Raw genomic sequence first — 27267 nt, forward strand, 5'->3', positions numbered from 1 at the left:
TTTAACAAAGCGGCCATTGAGAAAGGCAAAAACAGGGTTTAAACTATCAAAAAAAAAAAAAAGTTCTTTACTGTGCAAGAGTTTCTACAACTTCCAGAGGACCTCTTAAAGTGATGTGCTGCATCTTCTCACCTTGTTGGAGGCCATGTCGCTGACGGAGCGGTACGTCTGGATGGTTTCCAGCTGATCCAGACACCAGTCCAGCTCCTCCATGGTCTCCACAGCCAGCTTCTGGTACGACTCGTCTGGACAGAGACACACAGAAATGGGGGCACCGTGAAAATCCTGCTGCACGGCCACTCGAGCACAGCCCGCCAGACGATCCTTCATCCTGGGCTTGCAGGCACACACGCATAAACACACACACTCCCGGACTGTATGAGAGAGTGAGAGTGGGTTCTTCTTAGCGCTAGCTGTGAGAGATTTCCCCCCCTGCTCGCTCCCTCTCATTGGCCCGGTGTTTGTGGCTAGGTGATACTGCCTCTTTGGCTGCGTGCCCCTTCCTCTCACCCCCCCCTGCCTCTCTCGGTGTCGCCCTCTCTCTGTGTGCCACTCTCACTCATGTCTGAGAGTTGGCTATGGTGGGATGATACAGCCTCTTGGCTCTGTGCTTCCTCATTTCACTACCCTGTTTGGCATCTCTCACTCACACTCTCTCTCTCTCTCATCCCCTCCCCCTTTTTATCATTTCTGGCTCTGATGTCAATAAAGAGGAAACAAAGAGGGTTACTTTGCATTGCTCGCTGTATAAACTTGTACTTAAACACACACATTCCCTTGTTGTGAAAAACACTTTTTATCTAGCAAAAATGCATGTTTGTGTAAAAACGACACAAATATTCTGATGTGATTTTGCTATATAAAATTAAGAAACATCTTTTCTTGGCCATTAAGTTTCCTAAAGACCAGTTTCCAAGAGACATTGTATTAGCGATTAAAATTTTAGTAGTAAACAGGCATTAGCTGTATATAGTTCTTTTGAACTTTCTGTATATCAAAGATTAATAATAATATAAAAAAAAAAAAACTTATCACTGTTTCCACAGAAATGTTAAGCAGGACAACTGTTTTCAACATTGATAATAATAAATGTTTCTTGAGCAGCAAAGCAGCATATTAGAATGATTTCTGAAGGGTCATGTGACATTGAAGAATGGAGTAATGATGCTGAAAATTCACCTATGCCATCACAGGAATACATTACATAAAAAACTATTTTAAATTGTAATTTTTTTTTTACACTGTATTTTTACAAGGATTTTTATTTTAAGAGGCGTCTTTCAAAAACATTAAACAAAACAGTTTTGAATGGAAGTGTATTTTGGTAAATATTGCTGTTTGTGGTTATATTAGTATATACAGTACAATTGAAAAAAGAGAAATATTTGTATTTGTGTTCATTTATTTAAAACTGTGGAAATCATACCTCAATTTTTAATTTGATTTTTAAAGTATTTTGCCGTCTATTAAACATTTTGAATCTCCTTGCAGAAAAAAACCCTTTAATTAAATATTATGAGATATCAAAAAAATGCCAAAAGACGGAAAACCCCAAAAACTACAAAAGAAACAAGCAACAAAGAGCACATTTACATAAACCATCACGTTTTATCATTTGCTTGAATTAATGTCAAGATGTACGTAAATGGGCCTGCATCGTTCCTTGCACACCACAGAAATGCATGAAGCATAGGCGTGAGCTGTGTGTGTGGGTCTGGTTGAAGCATAGATGTGTTTACAGTAGAGGGGAGTTTGGTGAATCAGTGCCCTGTGGCTTTGGGACACAGACGAACCCTTGTGTGCCTCTGACTTTGCTGTGGTGGGTCTCCTAGTTGCAGAACAACACAGCAGTAGAACTTTAGCAGGGCCCTGTCGAATGACGGCACTTCTCTCTAATCTCAACACGCTCAAAGCCACACACGCATATTTGCTCTCCGAACACCGGGAGAAAAATCTCTTTGGTGTGGATCATTCATTTCTCTCTCTCGCAGGAGGGGTACCTGCACACTACAACACCAAGGCAATGTTGAAAAGCTGGAAAGTGGATTTTGGTTAACAAGATTTACATCTTCACAAAACTTAAAGGAGCAGTTTTATACCTAAAAGAAAGCGCCTACGTATAACCACATTTTTTTATTTCTGAAGAAAATGTGAATAGTGCCTGTCCATGAAAAAAAACGCTGCCATAATTCTAGGGTTTGCACATGGGTGCCTGGCCAAAAGTATGCGGTTGCTGAGGTGTTCTAAGTGGTTTGTAGTGCATTGGTATCTGGTTGCTAGGGTGTTCTGGGTGGTCGCTAGGTGGTTGCTTACTGACCCATGTCAAAAGACCACCCACAAGTCTCCATGACAATCTGCTCCCTTGATAAGGCCCAAAGTTTTAATATCCAGTTTTAGCTTTAGGGAATATTTACATGAAATACTTGGATCAGTTTAAACAAATTGCCAATATCAACAATTTTTGAACTATGTTATGAAAATCAGCTGCAAATAATGCAGATAGTACAATATATAGAGCGACAGATAGATAGAACGATACATAGAGCGATAGACCAACGGATAGACAGATAGACAGAATAGTAAATAAAAAAATACTCCACTATGGAGGAATTTTTGCGGTTGTTTTTTGATACTTCATAACAACATAGTAGTCTATTTTAACTGCAAATTTAACTTTTTATAAATAAATTTGTGATCTTCAATGAAATGCCAATGGATTTTACAGCAAGTTTGTCACCACTTTTACTTAACTTAAAGGGATAGTTCACCCAAAAATGAAAATTCTGTCATCATTTCTCCCCCTCAGGTTGTTCCAAACCTTTATGAATTTCTTTCTTTTGCTGAAAATAAAAGAAGATATTTTGAAGAATACCATTAACTTACATAGTATTTTTTTTCATACTATGGAAGCCCTAGAACCCATCAACTGTTTGGTTACCCATATTCTTCAAAATATATCTTCTTTTGTGTTCAGCAGAAGAAAGAAATTCCTAAAGGTTTGGAACAACTTTAGGGTGAGTAAATAATGACAGAATTTTCATTTTTGTGTGAACGATCTTAAGGCAGGAAGCCGATGGTCGGCCGTCGGGCAGTTTTTGTTCGTCGGCCGACTAAGTTTTCTCAGTGTGTTCCACATCATCGGCTGATGTTGGTCCTCGTCGCCATTTTTCGCTCGATTCAAAATGTTGAATCGCCGTCGGAGCTTGTCGGTCCATCTGATTATTCTAATTGGCTGTTCAGATACTGCCACCTGCTGGTACGGAAAGGCATTTCATCTCAAGCAGGCACAGAACTGACCTGCTACTTGGCCGTCGGCTGTCTAGCGTTGGTTTGGTGTGTCAGGCCAACTTTGGACACAGACGCTGCCGATGTAAGCCAACCCCGCAGTCTCCTTTCATTGCCACTAGTTCATCGGTGTCAGCTTGGTGTGTTCCGGCCTTTAAACATTAAGGCAGGGGTTCTCAACTCTTGCCCTCGAGGTCCACTTTCCTGCAGAGTTTGGCTCCAACCTTAAACACCTGAACAAGCTAATCAAGGTCTTCAGGTCCTATTAGAAAGCTACAGTCAGGTGAGTTTGATCAAGACTGAAGCTAAAGCTCTGCAGGAAATTGGACCTTGAGGGCCAGAGTTGAGAACCCCTGCATTAAGGTAACAATTAACGTTCAGTTAACTTGATTTGTTTTTGTAAAGTATGGGCTTGGTGTACTGTTTATGTGTTCTTTGAATTTAATTCACATCTCTGTTCCCTCTCATTTCTCATTTCTACTCAGTATTATGCCCACAGTGAAAAGGTGATGTGCATACAAGTCTTGGGTCTGATATCCGTCATTATGAGGCAAAGTCTGTTTGACGGGACTAGTGAGGTGTTTGACCACATGTGCGTAAGAAGGGTTTTTCCAGTTCTCTTTCTTTAAGACACACTCGAAAACACACAGACACACAAGCACCGGTGGCTATGCGGATTCGGAAAAAGGGGGCAACGGTCCAGGAAAGATGCTGACATATGGTCATGCTGCAGTTGCCCACATACCATGAGGTCATCCAATAACAGACAAAATGGGACAGATCTCATCTAACAAGCTGCCATAACATATCAAGAGAAGTGCTTTATTCTATGGACACAAACAAACAGAAATATGCAGACACCATGTATAACATAATGTAATGTAATGTAATGTAATAATTTCCTAAGTGTAAATACTATTGTCTTGGTAACACTTTACAATAAGGTTTTATGTGTTAACATTAGTCAGCTCCATTTGTTGACATGACCAGCAATGAACAATACTTCTATAGCATTTATTAATCTTAGTTAAAGGGGCTATATGTAGGAATGACAGTGGTCGAAATAGGTACTGCAGCCCAAATTCAAAATAATGTTTGCCCCGCCCCCTCCTTCAAAGACGCGGGTTGCCAGCTTGAGGACACGCAACAAGAGGGAGCGTAATTGACAATGAAAGCTGAGGAGACTTACACACTGTAAGCTGATGAGTTGATTTATCTGTGTTTTAATATGCTGTCATTCATAGAGTTTTTTAGATGGATGCAGAGGCTTTTTAGGTCAGGTAGAATCTGCGATTCTCTGACCCAGTTTGTTTGCTGGTTTCCATGGCTGAAATACGCTGTGTTTTCTGCCAACTGGAAACCTGTGATGTCGAAATAATATTGGATAAACTGGCAGCGCACGGTTTTGCACAGACAAAAAACAAAGACAGACATTCCGACACGGAACGCACATTTCAAAGTAGAATGTCTGGCTGTAGCATTGTTTTTCTGAGAAACAAGTAGGTGAACTTAGCACGTTTCCTAAATATCTGCAAACATATTGGGGTGTTTTTATGCATTTACTAACTAGTTTTTAAAATCAAAAATTGTATCTGTTAACATTAGGTAATGCACTGTGAACTAACATGAATATGAACAGTTTTTAACTAACATTAACAAATAAATACAATATAACAAAAAAAATGTTGTAAATATATTGCTCATTGTTAGTCCATGCATTAACTAATGTTAACAAATGAGACCTTATTGTAAAATTTTTCAGTTGTGTTCATCAGGCATAAAAGTTTAAATTATCATTCTGATATTTCACGTCACAATCAACACATCTTTGTTTGTGTGAACAACTTGACTGCATCATTTAAGAGCAAGCGTAGGCGTGATGTTATGAGAAAAAGTATCAGCGTACCGAGTATTTGGGTTTTGTGGCCATAAAATGTGTTTGCATGTGTGTCATTTGAGGTTACTTCAGATCACAAGTCTTTTAGTTGATGAAGCTGTTAATGTCATGGCTGAGCACTGCTCGTATGTGTGTGAGAGTTGGTGGATGTGGTGTGTGTGGTCACAGCTGTTTCTCTGTCTTCCTGATGCGTATATTGACAATTAGCTTGTGAGCATGTGCTTACATGTGTCATTTTTCCTTACTCTCTCATTCTTTTGATCTATGACTCTCCTGAATGTCTCAACACTTAGTCAAGCAGTGTAAGGATAAACTATAGCATTTCCAATAAAGAGGAAGCATAAAGTCTGACGTCAGAACAAATCTCAATGGACCTATAAGAAAGCACTTCCTCTGGTTCTGAGTGTAAGAAGAGAGAGAGAGAAAGAAAAGGAAGAGTTGGGGAAATTCTGGAAAAGCTTGTTTATAGCCAAAGGACATTGTGAAACAGCGTAACAGATGGGTTTCTCTCTGTGGACCGAGAACGCTTGATAACTCTTTGAATTTAAGGGGGGAAAAACTATGAGATCAATTAAATGTAATTCAGATTAAGAACAATTATGTGAAATTATGTAGCTAATTGGAATTGAGAAATTATGTCAGAAATTATGAGACTAACTGTGATTATTTTACTCTATTGACAGTCATAAAAATAAAAATAAAAACTTATAAAATAAAGAAATGCAATAAGCATTCATCTTCTTCCAAACGTATATACTTTTTAAGAATGGTTTGTCGAGAAAAAAATTGGCATAGAAATAACTGTCATTCAGAAATTGCTATAAAAAATTCACAAACAATTACAAACAGACAACAAATAACACTAAATTAAACATGATCTTTTGAAGTAGAAAAAATTTAGTAGTAAAATGCAATGAAATAATATTTGTAATAACTTATCTTTCTATTGATAGACAGAAATAATATTAATTGTCAAGCATTATAAAACAAATACTTTTCTTTGGATTTGTACATATAATATAACTAACAGTCCGTCATGTGCAAGAGAACATAGGGTGTCTCGATTGTCATTTTAGAAAGATGCTCAAGAGCGCCCCCTTTCTGGCCATTATGCACCCACATTGGTGGACCACATAGTAGAATGTGTCTATGAAGAAAAGCCTATGCCGCAATCTGTGAGAATTGTGAGGGCTGAAAGTGCCAATGAGTTTTGATAAGGTGATAATTTCCCAAGAATCATACAGACAACTCAAGGTAAAGCAAATATAGCAGGCTCATTTCTGAGCTGTGAGGAAAAGAAGCACTGAAGAATCTTGATTCTGAATGTGAAAGACAATTCTGTAATTGAAACTGTAAACAAAGATGATACTGTGCTTATGTATGATGCAATAACCTCTCTCAACAGATGTTACACATTTCTAAATGCAACAGTGGAGCATCATTCAACTACACGGGACATTCCCTGAGTTCATTTTATTGAGGTTTCATCTCAACATGGCAATTTCTGAGAAGCACCATACTGGTTCAAATAAAATGTTTTCCATTAGGAGGCAGAAGCCACTGCTTTGGCTTTGAGAACTTTAACAACAGACACATTGAATAAACGAAGAGTGCTGGAAAAGACCGCAGTCAGACGACCAGACCACATGAATGGGAGTCCTTCGCTGAAGTTGAAACGGGTGCTTGTTGAATTGGGCATGTTGGACCACACAAAACATGAGACTTTGAAGCCATATTTTCAAATGAGAAAATGGCAAAGGACAGCCGATGAGCAATGTGTTGTTGAAGGCCAAGTTTCTTTCACAAATACATTAAGGTTAGAATATGTTAAACATAATTAAGTTTCCTTGTTTCAATATTTAATTGTTAAAACATTCAAATGTTTGCAGTTAAACAAACTTGGCCCCATTTCCATGCATGCCTGTGAGAGAGACAGGAACCAAGTCAAATCCGCCCATATTAAAAGGCCCGTCTTTTGAAAAACAGCCACCACGGTTCTTTTTCTCCATCACAAAGCTGCCCGTCCCCCTCTCTAGAACTATTACAGAAAATATTCTGCATTCATTTAGGAGGGTATGCTTAAGAAACAACAACTAAACTGGGTAAAATAACTGCCAAGAGCAAAATTATAGGATAGAGCATGGCACGCAAGCCAAGCAACAGCGGTCTGAAACACTTTCCCAATCTTGATCCAAACCCTTCTCCTCATTCTGAACCCATTTGTTCAGTTATGGTCTAAATCGCCCCTTCACCACTGCACGCATCGGGTCTCTCTAGGCAGAAAAACTCACATTTGCTCAATAAGGCAATGAAAAGCATAATTAGACCGAAAAAGTTCTAAAGAAATCAAATGTAAAAGCAGCCAAAGCTAGAAAACAACATCTTATCAACAATAGGTCCATATTTGGAGACTGAACATTGGATTTCATCTTCGCAATCAATATTATCACACTAGTATTGATAGGAATATGTCCGTAAAGTTTCGATCTAAAGGCAAATATTCATGGGTGAAATCCAGTCATTTCAGTAGGAATCCACACGATCGAAAATTCAATTTACAAACACAGACACATTCAATTTATAAATGGCCACACCCATTCTTATGTTAAAGATAAGGTGGACTGTAAACCCTGAATTCAAACATACAAATGTTTATCAATTCTTCAAGGTTCACAGAATATTAAATATATAGAAACTGACAGGTTTATTGTATTATTGTAGATTTTATTGTATTAATAATAAATGAGCAAAAACATGTTAATGTTTGCTTTGACACCAGTTAAAGACCTGTATGTTTCTAAAATTTATGTGTAAAATGGTTAACAATCCGTTTGACATATACTGTCAATATGTTAACACTTTACATTTCAGTGTCTATTCAAATGTAGCAAAATATGTTTTCAGTTTACATGCAAACACCTAGAATCTGATTGAGATCATCCTGTTGACAGTGGCATTTGGAAATTTCCAGATTTGTTCCGTTACATTCAGAATTGATGAGCAGCATTTCATGAGTCAATAGTCAGTTCAGTGAGGGGATCTGGGGTAAGCGACCACACAACATCCAAACTTGTATTCACGAGGTCCTGGGTGGTTAAAGTGAACATACACACACAGGGAAGGCTTTGTCCTTTCACCTGGCTTGAACCCTGCCACCAAAGTCTAGAGTATTGACAGACCTCAATAGGGCTGTTGTCAGTACTTCGCTGACCCATTCCAACCCCATTACCATAGGCTAGGAAGCCAACATGACCCAATTAGCTCTAACTTTTGTCAGGTTTGGTTTTTCTTTCACTCCTACCATTACTGAAACAGCCAACAGAGATTCCCGAGGGAATATGGGGTAGTGGTATATGATGATGTGCAATGCTAGAAGATATTCAGGATAGAAGATTTAATAGATACCAGCTGGAATTTTAACGATTTTGGGATCATAGCCAAATAACGGGTGAAATCAATTTGGAAGTAATCATAATGATGTCCTACCCACAAGGACAGAGCATTGCTGTATCATCCTGCATGGGCATATTTGTCCTTCGGGGGCGCAAAAATGCCCTTTGGATTTCGCCCAACATTTCAATCCACGTGTAACTTCATATGTGTTCAATAAACAAATCTATATGAATGAATGAATTGGGGTGGAATAAAAGATGGCAGAAGGGAATTGGGTGGAGACAACTCATTACCAACTAAAAGTCGAAAACTATTTTACAGTATACACTGTACACAGTAATAAAACAAACCTGCGGCCATCATGCTCACCACTCCGTTCCGTCATTCTGGGTTTTCTTTCCCTTCTATCGTCAGGGAAACAGGATGGACAGGATATGTTAGGTGCACAGGAGAGGAAGACGGAAAGATTTACGATCAAGTCAGACATCAACATGCCTAGAGCATCTCAGCTCAGTCACCTGTGTTTTCCCATAATACAACAATCTCAACCAATCATACCACTGCTAAATAAGGATACTATTTAAGTTTTAAGGTTTAACTACTTAAGCGTTTTCTTGCTATGGATTGCTACACATCTTACATATTCACATATAAAGACAGATTCTTAATACTGTAGATTAAAATGCCAAAAGCACCTTTCAGGATTAGTTGATTTTTTCATGCTTGTCACTTACATCTTTGTGAAAGTTTTCTAAAAAAGCAAAATGTATATTACACCTCCAAACTAGGAGCAGACAACAGAGATCGTTAAAGGAATAGTTCATCCAAAAATATGATTTTTTTTTTCACTTGCTCACCAACAACCACCAAAAATGATGCCTTTATAACGTGAACCAAATGGCATTGGTTCAGGCTTATCATTTGACCAATCGCAATGCACCAAAATTTGAAAAAGACAACCATAAATAAATTATATGAGATTACAGTGAACAATTACTTACTGTAAATGGCCCCAGAAGACTTATTCATCTTTTTCAGTCACCTGACTTTTCCGCTCAATAGTGGGAGAAAGTAATGTTGGTAAATACAGAACACAACAACAGAGATACCAAGAAAAAACAGCGATCGCTGGATCTGATCCATACTAACTCTCAGAAAACATTTGTACAGATCTTAAGTTAGCATAGACCCTACGAAATCTAACATTCGCAGACTTTTTTTTTTTCATTTAAATCACAATCCAACCCCGGTTTACGGGGACTCTCCACAGACGATATGTACAAACTGTACATTCTATCCCCCTACACTAACCCTACCCCTAAACATACCCATCACAGAAAACTGTCTTTTTGAATAAAAAAAAAAAAACAGTTTAATACGTTTTTTAAGCCATTTGGTTTACAAGGACACAGGAAGTGTAATACACATGTCATTATACACATTTGTCCTCATAAACCATGTATACAAGAACACACACACATATACATACATACAGAGTAATATAGAGATGTATTGAGGATTAAATATATATAGAATTGTTCACAAATGTTTTGGTAGGGTTTGTGCTAGGAGAGGATCTGTATTTTTTTTTTAGTATTCACCTCTATTACTGTGCCCAACAGTTGGTTATAAGTATGGTGTATGAGCACAAAAGTCATGTGACTGAAACAGATGAATAGAAGTAGGGGTGTGTCGAGATCTTGTGCCTCGAGTGTTGTTTAGATTTCCAATAATGTGCATTTGGTAGTGCAAAATGTGCCATTTCACCAGATTGGTAACGTAAATCATTAAACCTATGCTAACACAGAAGAATGCATCAATATGTTTATAAATATACAAACTGTTATTCATCGCTATTTTAAAGTAAAAGTTTAAAGTTTGCATGTTTTGATGTCCACATGTACTGGTTTAAGAAATTTCAGTGGCTGTAGCAAATCTATTGTAAAGAAGTGTCCAAATATTTTAAAGATTAAGTGGACATTTGCATTAAATGTTCTTTGGCCAATATTAAACAAGGATTTGATCATGCTGTAAAGTGTAACAACAACAATCACCAGGCCCTCTGCAGGCATATATTACGATACATAAGTTGATTATATTATGTATATTACATTCTGTATTTTTACACTGTTGTTCAATAAAACCATAAGATTACTTGCTTTTGATACTTTATTTGAACCAATTATTATTGCCTCATTGTTAGGTAAAACTATTACCCAATCAATCATCAAATTAAAGTGACAGATTACTTGATTAGTTAAAACAATTCAAAATGCACCTGCATTTTTGCATTTTGTGACTTTCAGTTGAATAAAAGACAAATTTTTTTCCAATCATATATTTCTTCATTGAAGATTTCTTTAAAAAGTCTCATCTTGTTCTCGTGAACCCAACATCAAGTATTGTCTCCTCTTGAGAGCTAAGTGCATTATCACACCCCTATTTTCCCAGAGCTGGGAAAAACATCGATTTCAAATTAATCTTTTTTTTTTTAATTCGATATCGATTCTCATATGCCACGAATCAATCTATTTTCAAGATGATCTAAAAATGCTTGTCATAAATAAGTCATTACTTTTTAGAGCAATCCCCAAAATTGTTGTATCAAATATATATGTTTTGTGTTTCACAGAACAAAGAAAATAACGTGGGGCTGTAAAAAATGTGGGGATAAGTAAATGATGACAAAACTTTCATTTTTGGGTGAACCAATCCTTTAATTGAGTAGAATAATAGTGTGAAGCATGTGGAAAGTATGTGAAAGTTTCTCATAAAAGAAAGTATACTTCTGTCAAAATGTATGCTAAAAAGCAGCTCTAATTAAATTCTAACTAATAAACCTGTTAGTGCACCTGCACTGGCATAAACAACTTCCAGAACGTTGACTCACACATTTGTATTTGCGATTTCCTCATTCTGGTATTCTGAGATGGAAATAAAAGTCCAGACCCAACCAGATCTCACAACAATTCGTACGTATTTTATGAGGTGGCTAATTTGTACGAATTCATATGACCTCACTCATACGAACATGTGTTTTTTGCTAAATTCTACATATTTTACGAGTTGCCAAATTCGTAAGAATTCATACGAATGACCTACCCCTAACACCCCTAAACATACCTGTCACAGGGGTTTAGACAAATCGAATGAATTCAGATGAATTACCCACCTCATAAGATACATACAAATTGGTTGTGAGATAGCATTGTCAGACCTCATCCCAACTGAAAAGCTGTGGCAAGAGCTGTGGATAGACAAATGCCCACAAACCTCAATAAACTGGAGCGACATTGTAAAGAAGAATGGGCCAAAATTCCTCCAGAATGATGTGAGAGACTGATAAAGTCATACAGAAATTATTACTACAAGTTATTGCTGCTAAAAGTGAATCCATAAGCAACTGAATATAGGGTGTGCTTAGTTTGTCACCCATGATTTTCCATCTTGGCTTTATTTTTGTTAAATAAATAATGACACGGTATGATGTTGTTGCTCATCTGAGGTTTTAATTTTCGAATTTTTAGACCTACCCTTTTTTTTTTTGCAATTGGTAGGGTAATGTTTTGGTAGGGTTTGTGCCAGGCGAAGATCTGTATGTTTGTTTGTTTGTTTTTGTGACTGAATAGAAGTAGGGGTGTGACGAGATCTCTTGCCACGAGATCTTCCAATATTAAAACATCACAAGTTCAGTCTCTGCAGATGCTGTTTGTTTGGGTTTCAAATAACATGCATTTGGAAACGCAAAATGTGCTATTTTCACCAGATTTGTAACATAAGGTGTAAAGAGTACCTGAAAACCATACTTGAGTAAAAGTACAGATACCTTACAGCGAAAATTACTCCATTACAAGTCACCAATTTCAATACAATTTTAACATTACTTAAGTATTTTATTTTACTAGACTTCAAAACCTAGTCAAAACTAGTCAAAGTCTACATGCAATGGATGTGTGGGTTTTAGCCTCATCAGCGGATGCAGTCGTGACCTCATCTCCTAAATCAAACACCTGTAATTCAGCAACTACCTGGTAATGCACTCGTATTCACTTTGTTGACAAGTTTGGGTGAGTAAACGCAAAACGCACAAGATGTAGTACCTTCAGTGCCCTTAGATGTCGATATTGCTTCTTTATAGCAGAAACAAACTGCTGCAGAAAAAGTTAGGTGTCATGCAAAATGTAATAAGTAATTGCATTACTCATCACAAGCATATTGGAGTAAAAAGTTCATTTACTTGTTCAAAAATGTAGTCAAGTAGACAGTAAAAGTTACTAAAATCTTTGATACTCGTTACAAATACAAAGTAGCCAAAAAGATACTTACTTAAAATAATAAAAAAAAATAGATACTTTCAAAGAAAATAATGTGAGGCTGTAAAAAATATGTGCGTATATGTAAATGATTACAAAACTTTAATATTGTGTGGATCCTTTCATCAAAAGTTGTGGGCAGTCAGTGTTGAATTATAGTGTGTTGTCTAATGTGAAGCATTATGTGAACGTTTCTCATAAATGGAAAGTATGTTAAAAAGCAGCTCTAATTAAATTCTAACTAATAAACCTGTTAGTTCACCTGCACTGGCATAAACAACTTCTAAAACGTTGACTCAATCATGTTTGTATTTATGATTTCCTCTTCTGATATTCTGAGAAGGAAATAAAACTTTGAGCCACTAATGTCATTTTTGTCTTACTTCTCTTAAATAACTGGAGACTGTTTTTCCCAGCTGTCCACAGAAGATTTAAATCTGATTAAAATACCCAAACAAAAGCATCTACTCCAAACTCTCCTTCTCTCTTTCTCTCTCTTTGAGCTTATTTGAAGACATGCAGGCCATTTGGCAGGGTTGTTCGTTGGGGAAGGGCAGTTTGTCTGCTTTATGGCTGTGCTGACGTCAATGGCATAACTCAAATAGTTAGCAGGGTGCATGCTCCGAGCTTTCAAAAGCTGCACCACAGCAGAGCCAATGTTAAAACCCGAGACAGACTTCTTTCAGACAACAGTCTTAGCTGACATCTGTTCTTCTCATCGAATACCACTCACCTTAAATTTATACATTTTCTTATACATTAATCAACACAGTTGTCTGGATGGAGCTTGTTGTTCATATAAATCATACTGTATGTTGTCATATAAAGAAGAGTGGTAGTGCACTGAATATCTAAGATTCTAATTCTTGACTGAGACTTCACACTTTTTGTTTTGAAAAAGATCAATTTTTAGTCAATTGTGCTTGATCTTTCTAGCTGACTCCAACACATATCTCTGCTTTTCCAGCTATGCCCCTTAATCCCTGTGAGTAAAGATAGCAGAGTGTTTTTGAGGCATAGACCTCTTGCTCCTATTGGCACGATGGACTCTGCTTAGGCTTACAGAGACAGTAAAGTCATGGAGATAAAGAGGCAAACAAGGATCACTGAACCCTCCAATAATTACAGCATCAAAATGAAACTTTCATATCGTTAAAGGCAACTGAAATGAGTTTCCCACAAGATTTGTACCTTCCTAAGCATAACTTTTGGACAAAGTTTGCACCTCTTTCTTTGTTTGGGCCTTCAGCTGTTCTTTCCTTTGGCTTTTCTCTAAAAACAAAAAACAAAAAAACAAACACAAAAAAAAAATTGGTGAATTTGCCACCAATTCACCAAAAAGTAAAATAGTTACGAATTGCCATGAGAATGTATTGGTCATTGCCTAAAGGAAAAGTGTTGAATAAGGTGTCCAAATGGAACCAATGATTGTCTGTAAACAGACACAAACCACAACTTTTTTTTTAAATGCAAAAAAATCTCATTTGCATACTTGAATACTGTGATATCTGTTCACTACACGTTATACATTTAAAACATATTTGAAAATTAAAATTGTAAATGTATGGTACATTTTTATATATTTAAATTTCAAATTTATTATAATATTTAAAATATTATGAAAGTACTTAAAACCTTTAGAAACCTATATATTATTATTTTACTTCTATTTATTTTATTAGTATTTCTGCCAATGTATTTAATATTTGTCAACCCATGCACAAAGAAATTCTTGCAACTGGTGAAACATTTTTTTGAAGGTTTCTATAAAAGTATAATACATCTGATAAGACAATAAACTGATAGAGAGCAGCAAGTCATGACATATTCCTTGGAGAGGAAGAGGGTTTGTAATGCCATTGTAATATATCGTCAAAGCAGTTTAGAGGCCCCATGTCTCAATAGACCCATGGTAGTCCTTCAGTAGGAGCATCTGAACAATTCAAGGTGACATCAATGCTGTAGCATACATAACATTTAAATAGGCATTTAAAAACACCTGTCTTTAGACTATGGCAGGAGGCCTGGTCTTATCATTCATACCATAATCATTACATAGTGGAACAATGTGGGGTGACTAGAGTGAATCCAGCTGCTGTTAACAACCAAATGAAAAATGATAAATGCCATCTGTCAGGATATCAGACGGGAAAATGGTGCGTCGATACATAACGTAGACATGCATGACGCACTTTGCGTGTACAATCCAACTCCGATAACTCCAACAATCCCCTTTGTGCAAAAAGACACACCCCTTGCTGGAGACCAGAGGTGTTTGAAAATATTATTGATGACGTCACGCCGTCTCTAGGGGTCTTGAGTGCATAAACATGGTGCGGGGCCGGGATCTGAAGCCAGTTTGGCACCCAGCAGTGGACCAGGGGCTTTGGGAAGAGAGTGTGGCATTCCACACTTTCACACACAGAATCAACACACACTCTAGACATCAGTCAGGCAGTCGAGTTGTGATGACATGAACACATTTCACACAAACACACTCGTACACATCAGTTAAGTCAGCTAGTGGTCAAATGCCAAAGACAAATGCAGATACGGTCACGTAGACACACACAAGCCATGCACACAAAGGCCCAGGAAAAATGTCTCCAGAGTCTACAGCTATAGTACAAAGCCCTTACTGGGTAAGGATGTGGTGTACTTAAATATCACTGACCCATCATGGTCTTCCAGCCTCAAAGGCTTCCATTCTGTTGACGTTTTCCCACTTTATTGCCAGACCCTGCCGGTTTGGGTGGGCTATTGCTAGAGCTGTTGCTATGGCACACAAGTCTGAGGTAGATGATGAACGGAGATTATTTGACCAGAGGTACCATGTTGTTTTTAAAAAGAGGTTTCTCCTACTAAGTTTGTAGTTCCTTTTCTGGAATGAAAATAACAAGGGAGTTTTGGAAGATAATGGTTTATACAGTTGGGCCCAAAAGTCTGAGAAATACTATGGACAGTGCATTTATTTTTTAATAAACAAAAAACAACAACAACACACTTCTAATTGATTAGTGCACAATCATTATTTCTTATTAATTTAATGTCAAAATGTTTCTCAAAAACATTTTGTTAAGGTTTGAATTGAATCCCAGAAGGTGTCCAAGGACAGCAAAATATTAATGTGTACTGCCTCGTTAAATAAACTAACAAATAAAATAAATACAACTATTAATTTTCGTCTCAGATGTTTGGACTTCACTGCATGCGGAGCAATATTGCATGACACTAACTAAACAAATATCATGCAAAAACACATGAGTGATGACGCATATTCTAATGGATAGATCCTGCATAATTTTTTATGTACAAAAGAGAGGCAAAACAACAGACATAACCTATGTGTGGCTTTGCATATCCGTGCGAAACAAACAGGAAAAGTCTGTCTTACTTCCTGGTCATAACCATAAAATGTCTTATTATGGTCTTTCCTGTGGCAAATAAGCAAGCAAGTAGAAACACAAAGCTCATTGTTTGGAGTTTTACATAATCTTCACCTCTCATAAAGACTTTGAGTGCTCTTGTCCTCCATCTATGAACTTAAATGTATTCATACAGCAAATGTTTAATTTTTTTCATTCAGTTTCTGTTGATATAGAAGGGAAATTTTAACTTATGCCTCCAGGAATTAGCCAAAACATTTATGGCCACTCAGTTTCCAAAGTGCCCTTTCAATTCATAATATTTCCACTCATGCACAAACTAAACCTGCAGTTTTACATGTGAGGCATTACCTCTCATGCCATTCACAAGCACGACCCCAATAACCGTGACGATGACACTGACGCAGGTTGTCGTTCCCTTGGGTTGACTACTATAAAGACCACCATTGTGACTTCCAGTGAAAACAACATCCAAAAACACCCCTGCCAGATAATGCCAGATGGGGAGTTTGAATGTTTTGTTGAAGTTAAAGCCTTTAACACTAAAATCATTAGCCAACAAAACCTCTGCCAGGGAAATAACTTCAGAGGGAATGCTGCACATAACATTTTGATCTAAAATCACATTTCACTCTTTCAATCCTAATCTAAACCATTAAGCCCAAACAAGCAAGCCATTCCTCAAGCTCTGACGCAAAATCAGATTTAAATGAGCCTCGCTCTGATCTTTTCCACTTTATTATAAAAACGCATAAAATGAAACTGATTCAGGTTCAGCATGAATAGGTTGCTATTGACGTAAGCATCACGGATCAAATCTTGAGTTATGGGTTAAGCTTGAACGTGTGGCACGTGAACAACCTGCACACACTTTCAATAACTTGAGTGCACAAGAGAACTTGAAGGGTTTTCCCAGAAAACATTCCCAGTGCATTTTTCCCTCAGCACATCTGAAGCCTGTTCAGACTGACGGTGACCTTGTAGGGGAAAAGTCAATTGTTTTCAATGTGAGTTGCCAATTTTTGGTAAAACACGAAAAGTGTAACTATACAAATGAGCTGTGATGTGATCAAGTGTCAGCAAGATGGAGAAGTTTATTACTGTGAGAAATACTTTACTGTACTAGGGTGTTTTAAGCATTCTGAATGAATTTGATTTGTGCACTGATAATCATTCATCTTTTTATTAATTTAAAAGATGTTTTTATGCCAAGAAACTTACAAATAAGGAACCTTTTTTGTGTAACTCAGAGGAAAAAATATCCTACGTTTGGAGTGACATGAGGATGAGTAGATGATAGCAAAAAGTCCCCCTGTAGTCAATCATTTTATACATTAAAACTCCTCTTTGCAGAAAAATTTACATATTTAAACGTTTTTTTCCTTTGGAAAACAATTCTTAATCCCTTAAAATATCTTGAATGTAACTCCACACCCTTGCCTCATTTATTATAAGCAGATCTATGAATATGATAATTAGCCCCGCCTCCACTCACTCGGATGAGCTCAGAGATCCACTCGGTGAACTTACTGAGGTAAACGCTACATGATGGTATTGCTTTTTACAACGTCAGACACATGACTGTAATTAATATGATTAGCCTTTTGCTTCACTACGTTATCAAACAGCTAATAATGTGTTGCTAACATTACACATATGTTCCGTTCTTCATCTCAAAGTCAGACAGCTGTCTTCTAAAAATTGGGATAAACTGGCTTCTTTTGAGACTCCTTCGCGCGGTCAGTCAATGATATGCTAAAGCCCACTGGCACATTGACATGATTGGTTACAAGGTAGTTTGTGACGTCACAAACACCAGTGATTTCAAACCGCGTTTTTGAAAGAGAATGCAGTTTTAACCCTCTGGAGTCTGGAAACGCGTTGTCGCGTTTTGCAGGATTTTTTTCACATTGCAGCAAAACAGACTTAAAATACTCTGTCATTTTTTGTCATAGAGACAGAGGTAATGTATCAATTGAAACTCTAGAATGTCTTCTTTTATTTGTGTACACTCAGAGTAAAAACACAATGATGTGTGATCTGACGTCTCCCTCTGAACGAAGTCCAATCTGATAGTTCTCACAAAATGAAGTGTAACTTAGTGAATACTAATGACACTGTGATTATCATTATCCACTCATTCGGCCACGCCCACGGAGCGCATGCTCTATTCAGACGCAAATTCTGAGGCAATACATGTATACATTGTCGCAATCGTGTATTTATTATCTTCAAAAGTGTCTATCTGCATGTTATAGCCATGGTTATAGCGATATATGGATGCCTCTGTTAGTTCCTGGAATGTCACATGGTATGCCTGTTCTTCATTATGAGTCATTTGTGGACTAAATGTGCACAGTATGAATTGAAAACACAGTATCAAGCGCTCATAGTGATGACAATAAATATTGAATAAGTATTACTCCTCTGTATAGAAAATTGACATAAAAGCATGCACATTTGGAGAAATATTGATGGATTCTCATATGTTTAAGTTAAAAGCCTATATGAAACGCCATAGAGGTAATATGAACATTCAGACGCTTTGCATCACAGAAATACATTATATTTTAAAGTATATCAAAATAGAAAACCATAATTTTAAATTGTAATAATATTTTACAGTATTGCTGTTTTTTTCTGTATGTTTGATATACAGCATGATGAACATGAGACTTCTTTTAAAAACATTATAGTAGTAATGCGTCCAATCTTTTGACTGGTACTGTAATTTAACCCTCTGGGGTCTGAGGATTTTTGGGGCCCTGGAGAAGTTTTTCACATGCCCTGACATTTGTGTTTTTTTCAGTTGTTCATAAACATATTAACGGAAAAGGTGTCATTACACTGTATTCAGCACAAACTAGGCTACCATAATATGTGAGGAACATGTATGTACATGTTTGGCCAAAACGCAAATATTAAATATGTGTTCACAAGACTTCTGGGTATTGGAGGTTGTAGACTAGAATTTTTGCTTCAAAATGATGTAAAAATTATCCTGCCTACTCGTTCATATAAAATAATATAGAGATTTAAATTTTGTAAGACACTTTTTGTCAAGAAACACAGTATGCATGGAGGTATGAATCTTCATGAATAATGCTGTGATTCACACCTGAGAAGACAAAGACCCGCATAATGACCTGCATAATGACCCGCATAATGAGCCCTTTCAGTCAGGTAGGCTATGTGAAAAAACCCTCTGATGACAGGATCATATCAGCTGTATTAATATTAATATAATGTCCACTCTTGACAGAAAACATGATTTTTGTGATCTCATGAATGTACGTATTATTGCACATCATGTGAAAAAAAAAAAAAAATTTATAGTTTAATGAGAAAATTGGACGAGTTGTGTTCAACCAGGTGTCATCTTTCCTTTCACAGTGCAACCATTTGGACGTCAATCAATCTGGTTTCAAGAGTGGCCACTCGACTGAGACTGCACTGCTGTCGGTCACTGAATCCTTGCGGATTGCAAAGGCTAATTCCAAATCATCAGTTCTCATTCTGCTCGATCTATCTGCTGCCTTTGACACAGTGAATCATCAGATCCTTCTGTCCACCCTCTCATAACTGGGCATCACAGGTACTCCACTTCTCTGGTTTGAATCCTATCTCACAAGAAAGTCTTTCAGGGTTGCCTTTCAGGGTTGCCAAAGCTCATCAACTGACCAAAGGGGTTCCTCAGGGTTCAGTTCTTGAACCCCTTCTCTTCTCCATTTACACTACATCACTTGGTCCCATCATTCAGGCACATGGTTTCTCCTACCATTGCTATGCTGATGACACACAACTCTTTCTTTCATTCCAACCAGATGATCCCACAGTAGCTGCATGAATCTCAAGCTGTCTGGTGGACATCTCGGCATGGATGAAAGAACATCATCTACAGCTCAACCTGGCTAAGACTGAGCTTCCTGCTTCCCTGCCAATCCGACTCTAAATCATGATTTCAGCATCCAGCTACATCCTCAATTACCCCATCAAATTTGCCAAGAAATCATGGAGTAATCCTTGATGACCAACTGACCTTCAAAGACCACATTGCAAAGACAGCTCGGTCATGCAGATTTGCACTTTACAACATCAGGAAAATCAGGCCCTTTCTAACAGAACATGCAACACAACTTCTGGTCCAGGCCCTGGTCATTTCTAGGCTTGATTACTGCAATGCTCTTCTGGCTGGACTGCCATCATGCACAATCAAGCCTCTACAAATGATTCAGAACGCTGCAGCACATCTTGTCTTTAACGAGCCCAAAAGAGCCCATGTCACTCCTCTCTACATCTCTCTGCACTGGCTACCACTTGCTGCTTGCATCAAATTCAAGGCGTTGACGCTTGCTTACAGATCTACCACAGGCTCAGCAGCCTCCTATTTCCACTCACTCTTACGAGTCTACACTCCTACCAGAAGCATACGCTCATCAAAGGAGCTAAGGCTTGTGGTACCATCACAGAGAGGCACAAAATTATCATCTTAAAAAAAAAAAAAAAAAAACTTCTTATAACTATCCTTTCACTTCCTCTAATCCCTCTCTATTGTAGCTTATGATACTCTGAGCAATGTCTAAAACTTGTATTGTGAGCACTTCTCGTGTCTATTTGCCTCGTCATGACAACTCACTTGTTGTATTCCTCACTTGTAAGTCGCTTTGGATAAAAGCGTCTGCCAAATGAATAAATGTAAATGTAAAATACTCAGCAATGGTGTTGACATTAATTTGCACATGGTTTGTCTAAAAGCATATTAAAAACACTTGATTTTCACCACAGAGGAACTTTAACATGTCCAAAAATGCTAATTGTTCAAATTTTTGCAAACAACAAAACAAAATAAAAATCAGGGTCTGAAATTGTCTGAATTCTAACCTAATGATTCAAGATAACCTTTCAACTTATTTATGATATGTTGCATTATACACTACTACAATGTACACTTTCCTCCCAGAATTATACAGCAACTGAGAGACCTAAAATGATCTAAAACAAACTATATGAATAATAAAATGAACCTTTTTTTGAAAGTGAACATTTTACTTAAAGCAACAATGTAGTGCAAAATTTTGGGGCAACCACGAATAACTGGTTCTGAAATGGTGACATTCATCAGTGAAGAATTCAACCTAAATATAGACCTAGACAAACATTACTGAAAGTGACAGAAAAAAAGAATTTCCCATGGGGAAAAGGAAATGGATAGTTACTGGATATATGAGTGACTGCCCAGCAAGTCTCAACAAACACAGCAAGCCTAAAAGTGTGCACCCTGACTAGTCCTGTGACTGGAAGTGCCACTATATCTAGCTCATGTAGATACTGTAATAGAGAAATGGCAGGAAACTATCGCCATGGTAACCTTGTTTGGTAGCTCTTTCAGGGTGAATCGGACACTGGTATCATTTCAGATTAAAATTAACTGCTCACTGGTCAAGGTGCCCTTGACCGGAGCTTCCTGGCACCATGTTTGGGTGGATCTGGCTGCTGGGAAACTTGTGGATTCCGAAATGTCTAAGCAAATAACAGAAACACTTTTGTCAGTTTATGACAGATAAGAACACTTTGAAGTGAAGTAAAGACTAATTAAAGTATTTTCTATTGACAATTATGGGTGGACTGTTTGTCCATTTGGAAATCAAAGAGACGTTTAATAACCATTTCCTAGCACTCCGATTTTTTAAAGAGCTTGTTTTTGACTCAAGTGGTGAACGTCAGCCAGCTTTATCCCACACTAGGCCAGTCAGCTGATAAGAACGTTTGCATGCTGGCCAGGGTGCATTGCAATGAACTTCTCTAGGCACTCTGTCAACACATTATAGCTGTCAGTCATGTGGCTTCTTCTACGTGCCGCGGACAACACTTTTCTTTTGTGATGATTCCTCATGTCTGTTAATCTCTCTAATCTTACAGACATATTTATGTTTTATTGAGGTAACAGTGAGCTGACCTTATATCTGTATGCGTGTGAATGCACAGGCCAGCTAGGATGTGATAAGGAAAAAGCCATGAAGTTCACTTGCGCATAACCTGTTTGTTGTTTCTTTAGTCCGGCAAAACGCTGTTATACTCAGTCCTCAGTAAGCTTCATAAAAGTTCCCATAAAAGTGTTCCACATGTTCTTTGTTTAACTGAAGGTATTCATTAAGAGTCCCGGATCTTCAAAAGTACCAAATATGCAAAGTGAAATTTGTTTTCAGGTACATTCATTTAAAAATATAGGCTATTACACACTGTACATAGGTAAATATATACCATATATATTCAGTTTGCAAACCAGTTGCACAAATATACAGGTTACAGAGTTTCAGAATAAATCATTTTTCAGACATTATTCAAAGAAACATAGAAATGGGGAGCTTCATTCGTGGTCCTCAAGGGAAAAAACATAAATGTTTTGAGGAGTGACATGATAAGTAAATGATTAGATGTTGTCATTATCTTTCAAAGTAAATTTTCTATTATTTAAAAAAAAAAATTTTTTTTTTTTTTTTTAAATAGAAATTGTATGAACCCCAAACATTTGAACAGTTAAATATTATATATATATATATATATATACACACACACACACACACACACACACACACACACACACACACACACACACAGTGGGTACAGAAAGTATTCAGACCCCCTTAAATTTTTCACTCTGTTATATTGCAGCCATTTGCTAAAATCATTTAAGTTCATTTTTTTCCTGATTAATGTACACACAGCACCCCATATTGACAGAAAAACACAGAATTGTTGACATTTTTGCAGATTTATTAAAAAAGAAAAACTGAAATATCACATGGTCCTAAATATTCAGACCCTTTGCTATGACACTCATATTTAACTCAGGTGCTGTCCATTTCTTCTGATCATCCTTGAGATGGTTCTACACCTTCATTTGAGTCCAGCTGTGTTGATTATACTGATTAGACTTGATTAGGAAATCCACACACCTGTAGTATCTATATAGGACCTTACAGCTCACAGTGCATGTCAGAGCAAATGAGAATCATGAGGTCAAAGGAACTGCCTGAAGAGCTCAGAGACAGAATTGTGGCAAGGCACAGATCTGGCGAAGGTTACAAAAAAATTTCTGCTGCACTTAAGGTTCCTAAGAGCACAGTGGCCTCCATAATCCTTAAATGGAAGACGTTTGGGACGACCAGAACCCTTCCTAGAGCTGGCCGTCCGGTCAAACTGAGCTATCGGGGGAGAAGAGCCTTGATGAGAGAAGTAAAGAAGAACCCAAAGATCACTGTGGCTGAGCTCCAGAGATGCAGTTGGGAGATGGGAGAAAGTTGTAGAAAGTCAACCATCACTGCAGCCCTCCACCAGTCGGGGCTTTATGGCAGAGTGGCCCGACGGAAGCCTCTCCTCAGTGCAAGACACATGAAAAAACCCCTGAAGGACTCCAAGATGGTGAGAAATAGGATTCTCTGGTCTGATGAGACCAAGATAGAACTTTTTGGCCTTAATTCTAAGCGGTATGTGTGGAGAAAACCAGGCACTGCTCATCACCTGTCCAATACACTCCCAACAGTGAAGCATGATGGTGGCAGCATCATGCTGTGGGGGTGTTTTTCAGCTGCAGGGACAGGACGACTGGTTGCAATCGAGGGAAAGATGAATGCGGCCAAGTACAGGGATATCCTGGACGAAAACCTTCTCCAGAGTGCTCAGGACCTCAGACTGGGCCAAAGGTTTACCTTCCTAAAGTCCTCATGCTCACATATAAGGCACTGCATGGTCTGGCCCCCCAGTATCTGTCTGCACTTTTAACCTTATACACACCCAAGCGTCATTTACGCTCCTCACAAGCTGGTCTATTGGCAGTCCCACAGACACGGTTGTGTTCTGTTGGGGATAGGGCCTTCTCATCCTACCCGCCTAGGCTTTGGAATGCACTCCCTCCTCACATCAGAGACGCACAGAATTTAAGTATTTTTAAATCTTATTTAAAAACTCATTTCTTTAGGGTTGCTTTTTCTTAATTGTCTTTTTTTTTTTGTTTGTTTTTTCATATTTATATGCATAACTTGATTTACTTTGTGTGTGTTGTTTTCTCTCTTTTTTTTTATGTAAAGCGCCTTGAGAAGCTACTTTAAAGGCGCTATATAAAAATAAAGTTATTATTATTATTATTATTCCAACAAGACAATGACCCTAAGCACACAGCTAAAATAACGAAGGAGTGGCTTCACAACAACTCCGTGACTGTTCTTGAATGGCCCAGCCAGAGCCCTGACTTAAACCCAATTGAGCACCTCTGGAGAGACCTAAAAATGTCTGTCCACCAACGTTTACCATCCAACCTGACAGAACTGGAGAGGATCTGCAAGGAGGAATGGCAGAGGATCCCCAAATCCAGGTGTGAAAAACTTGCATCTTTCCCAAAAAGACTCATGGCTGTATTAGATCAAAAGGGTGCTTCTACTAAATACTGAGCAAAGGGTCTGAATACTGACCATGTGATATTTCAGTTTTTCTTTTTTAATAAATCTGCAAAAATGTCAACAATTCTGTGTTTTTCTGTCAATATGGGGTGCTGTGTGTACATTAATTTATAAAATATATACATGATAAATTTATGTTATTTATATATTTATAACATGATATATTTATGTTATTTATATGTAATCAAGTGCATTTTTAGTAAAATTAGTAAATGCAAATTTATTACAAGTACATTTATTGGCACCTCTATGGTGTGCATATTATACAAGTTCACTGTGTGCATCCACGCCCAGAGGTAAGCTCTATAAAATACAAGTTTTATCGGCTTTGAGCATAAAAACTCAATTCTGTGCCAATTCTAAGATCAAGAAATACGAGAACAAGGAACTAACAAGGAACTAATGATACTAACAAAGTGTCATGAACCTTTTGACTGGTTCTGCCTGAGGTGATGCAGCCATCATATTTGTTGGTTTTCTTTAAAGAAATACATACGTGCAGAGATTTCAGCTGTGATCTGATCTCATAGAGTAAGCTACAGTCAAACTAACACTGCTATTGTATGTTTCTCTGAAGTGTGTCTCACAAAGGCCATAAGATAAACTCCAGAGTCATATCTGCCATCTTTGTAAATACTCTAGATGTTGATCTATGATCAGTAACAAAGATCCAAATCTCCTCCTTATCTTGTCCTAACCTCAGATTAGCTGCTGGAGTCGTTAACATGTCTGCCCCCCTCTGTATGAAGAACGGCAGGGTCTTACCTGTGACTTTCCTGCTCTCACAAAAACATGAAAACATTACCATTGCCAGAGACTAAGAGTTCCGGAAATTCTGGCCATCACAACAAATTCCTCATACACCACAAATCATGGACAAATTGACCCCCCACACACAGTGTACAAATGAATGTGGAAAAGCTCATTAGTTTATATTCTATGGATCCAAAATAATTTTCAACTATAAGCTGATTACATATACACACTCAGTTCAGTGTAAAAAACCACAGGCACCTGATCCTGCAGACATTATGAGCACGCGTGTGTCCGTATCAGTGCGTGTTGAAAGAGAAGACAATGGTATTTGTCAGTCTACATCCTATTTTCCCCATTTGGTCATTAAGCCACAGACAAGTTCATCTCACGACCTGTGTGTGCGAGGAATTAACACTCGCACACTGAAAAACACCTCCTGGGTTCCGGAGGATTCCAGCGGTATGGGAAAAACAGGAAAAATCTGCGCTCTCCTTCCTGCCCAATGACCCTGTTTGTATGACACACAGGAGGCAGTTTAGCTGCAGGCAGTAAGTCAGCGGCTCCGTCTCATTGTCTCAGTTGTGGTTACATCACTACAGTTTTGCATGCATTGGAGGGTTGTGAGTGGAAGTCTACTGTCATGTTTTCTTTTCAGATTACTCCCTCTATATGCATTTAAAAAATAATAATAAAAATCAGCCGTGTCATTGCAAAAACATAGATACTTTCTCTGTTCCAAAATGTAGTGTCTTTTAATTCAGCATTATAAGGGGTGATTCACACAGACTATGACAAAACAAACACAAGGTGTAGAGGTGCATATTTTTGAAAGCCGATTGTTTTAGAAAGGCATGCCATGTGCGAATTGCTATAAAAGTTCCCTCTATAACTATAAAGTTTTAATAATCTATGAGAATAGAAGTCCACACTGCACACACCACACAGCTATAACAATAATGACACAGAGGAAAGATATTGCATAGCTGATGAACAATAAAAACACCAATGATAGCCAATCAGAATCCAAGAACTTGAGCATTTTAAGCATGATTATGTTATAGTTATCTTTAGTTATCATACATCTTTAGTTACGTGTGACTTAACTTAACTTAAAGGCACACTATGTAAATTTTCGCCACCTATTCAAAAACATTGAGCGAGGAATCATGGAAGATGTCGTCACCTCACAGCCGGTGGAAAAGAATCAGGACAGGACTCGGGGAAGAAATCATGTTCATGGATGAGATTATTTTAATGTTACTGTAGTATGTGACACACGTCTCGAGAGCAGCGGAACTTTTATTATGCCACAGCTGCTTTCGCTTCTTTCAGTCAAGCGAATGAGGTGACACAGCGCTGTTTATCATATTAGATACATTTGTGTCTTGAAAATTATGTTATAATGTTACTCTGTGCATTCGCTCGGTGGCTGCTATGAGACACTTGTTGCACACTGCAATAAACTAGATCGATATTAGAATATCAAATGCTGGATGGCTTGTGTTGATAAATGGCATACAATTCATTTTAAAACATTGTATGATGGAGAAAATGCTGTATTACTGTTACTAAAAATAAAGCTGCATCTGATTATGCTATGTTAGCTACTTGACAAAATAGTGTTTTTCTCTGAGGCATGGTGAAAACATGCAGTCGTGGAAAATGAAGAAAACAAGATTCAAACAATAAGACTAAATGTATTGAGCTATATAACAATAATTAGTTTTCTGTCTATAAATGTAACCAAATGTAAACCATAAATGTTCCCTCATCTAATAAAC

General features: G+C 37.6%; 1 protein-coding gene across 7 annotated transcripts in view; it reads right to left on the minus strand.

The window, feature by feature from the left end:
• The window catches only part of pde4ba (phosphodiesterase 4B, cAMP-specific a), a 155576-nt gene that overhangs the window by 14497 nt on the left and 113812 nt on the right, over nt 1–27267 (minus strand). For 6 of the 7 annotated variants that reach the window (XM_067372932.1, XM_067372933.1, XM_067372936.1 and 3 more), the window contains one exon: nt 133–245. In XM_067372932.1, the coding sequence (XP_067229033.1) occupies nt 133–245 (113 nt within the window). Of the gene's footprint in view, nt 1–132; nt 246–8925; nt 9422–27267 lie in introns of those variants that run through there. The other variant, XM_067372938.1, reaches the window with a different exon arrangement.

This window comes from Chanodichthys erythropterus, chromosome 21 (assembly GCF_024489055.1).
Source record: "Chanodichthys erythropterus isolate Z2021 chromosome 21, ASM2448905v1, whole genome shotgun sequence".
Classification (NCBI taxonomy): Eukaryota; Metazoa; Chordata; class Actinopteri; order Cypriniformes; family Xenocyprididae; genus Chanodichthys; species Chanodichthys erythropterus.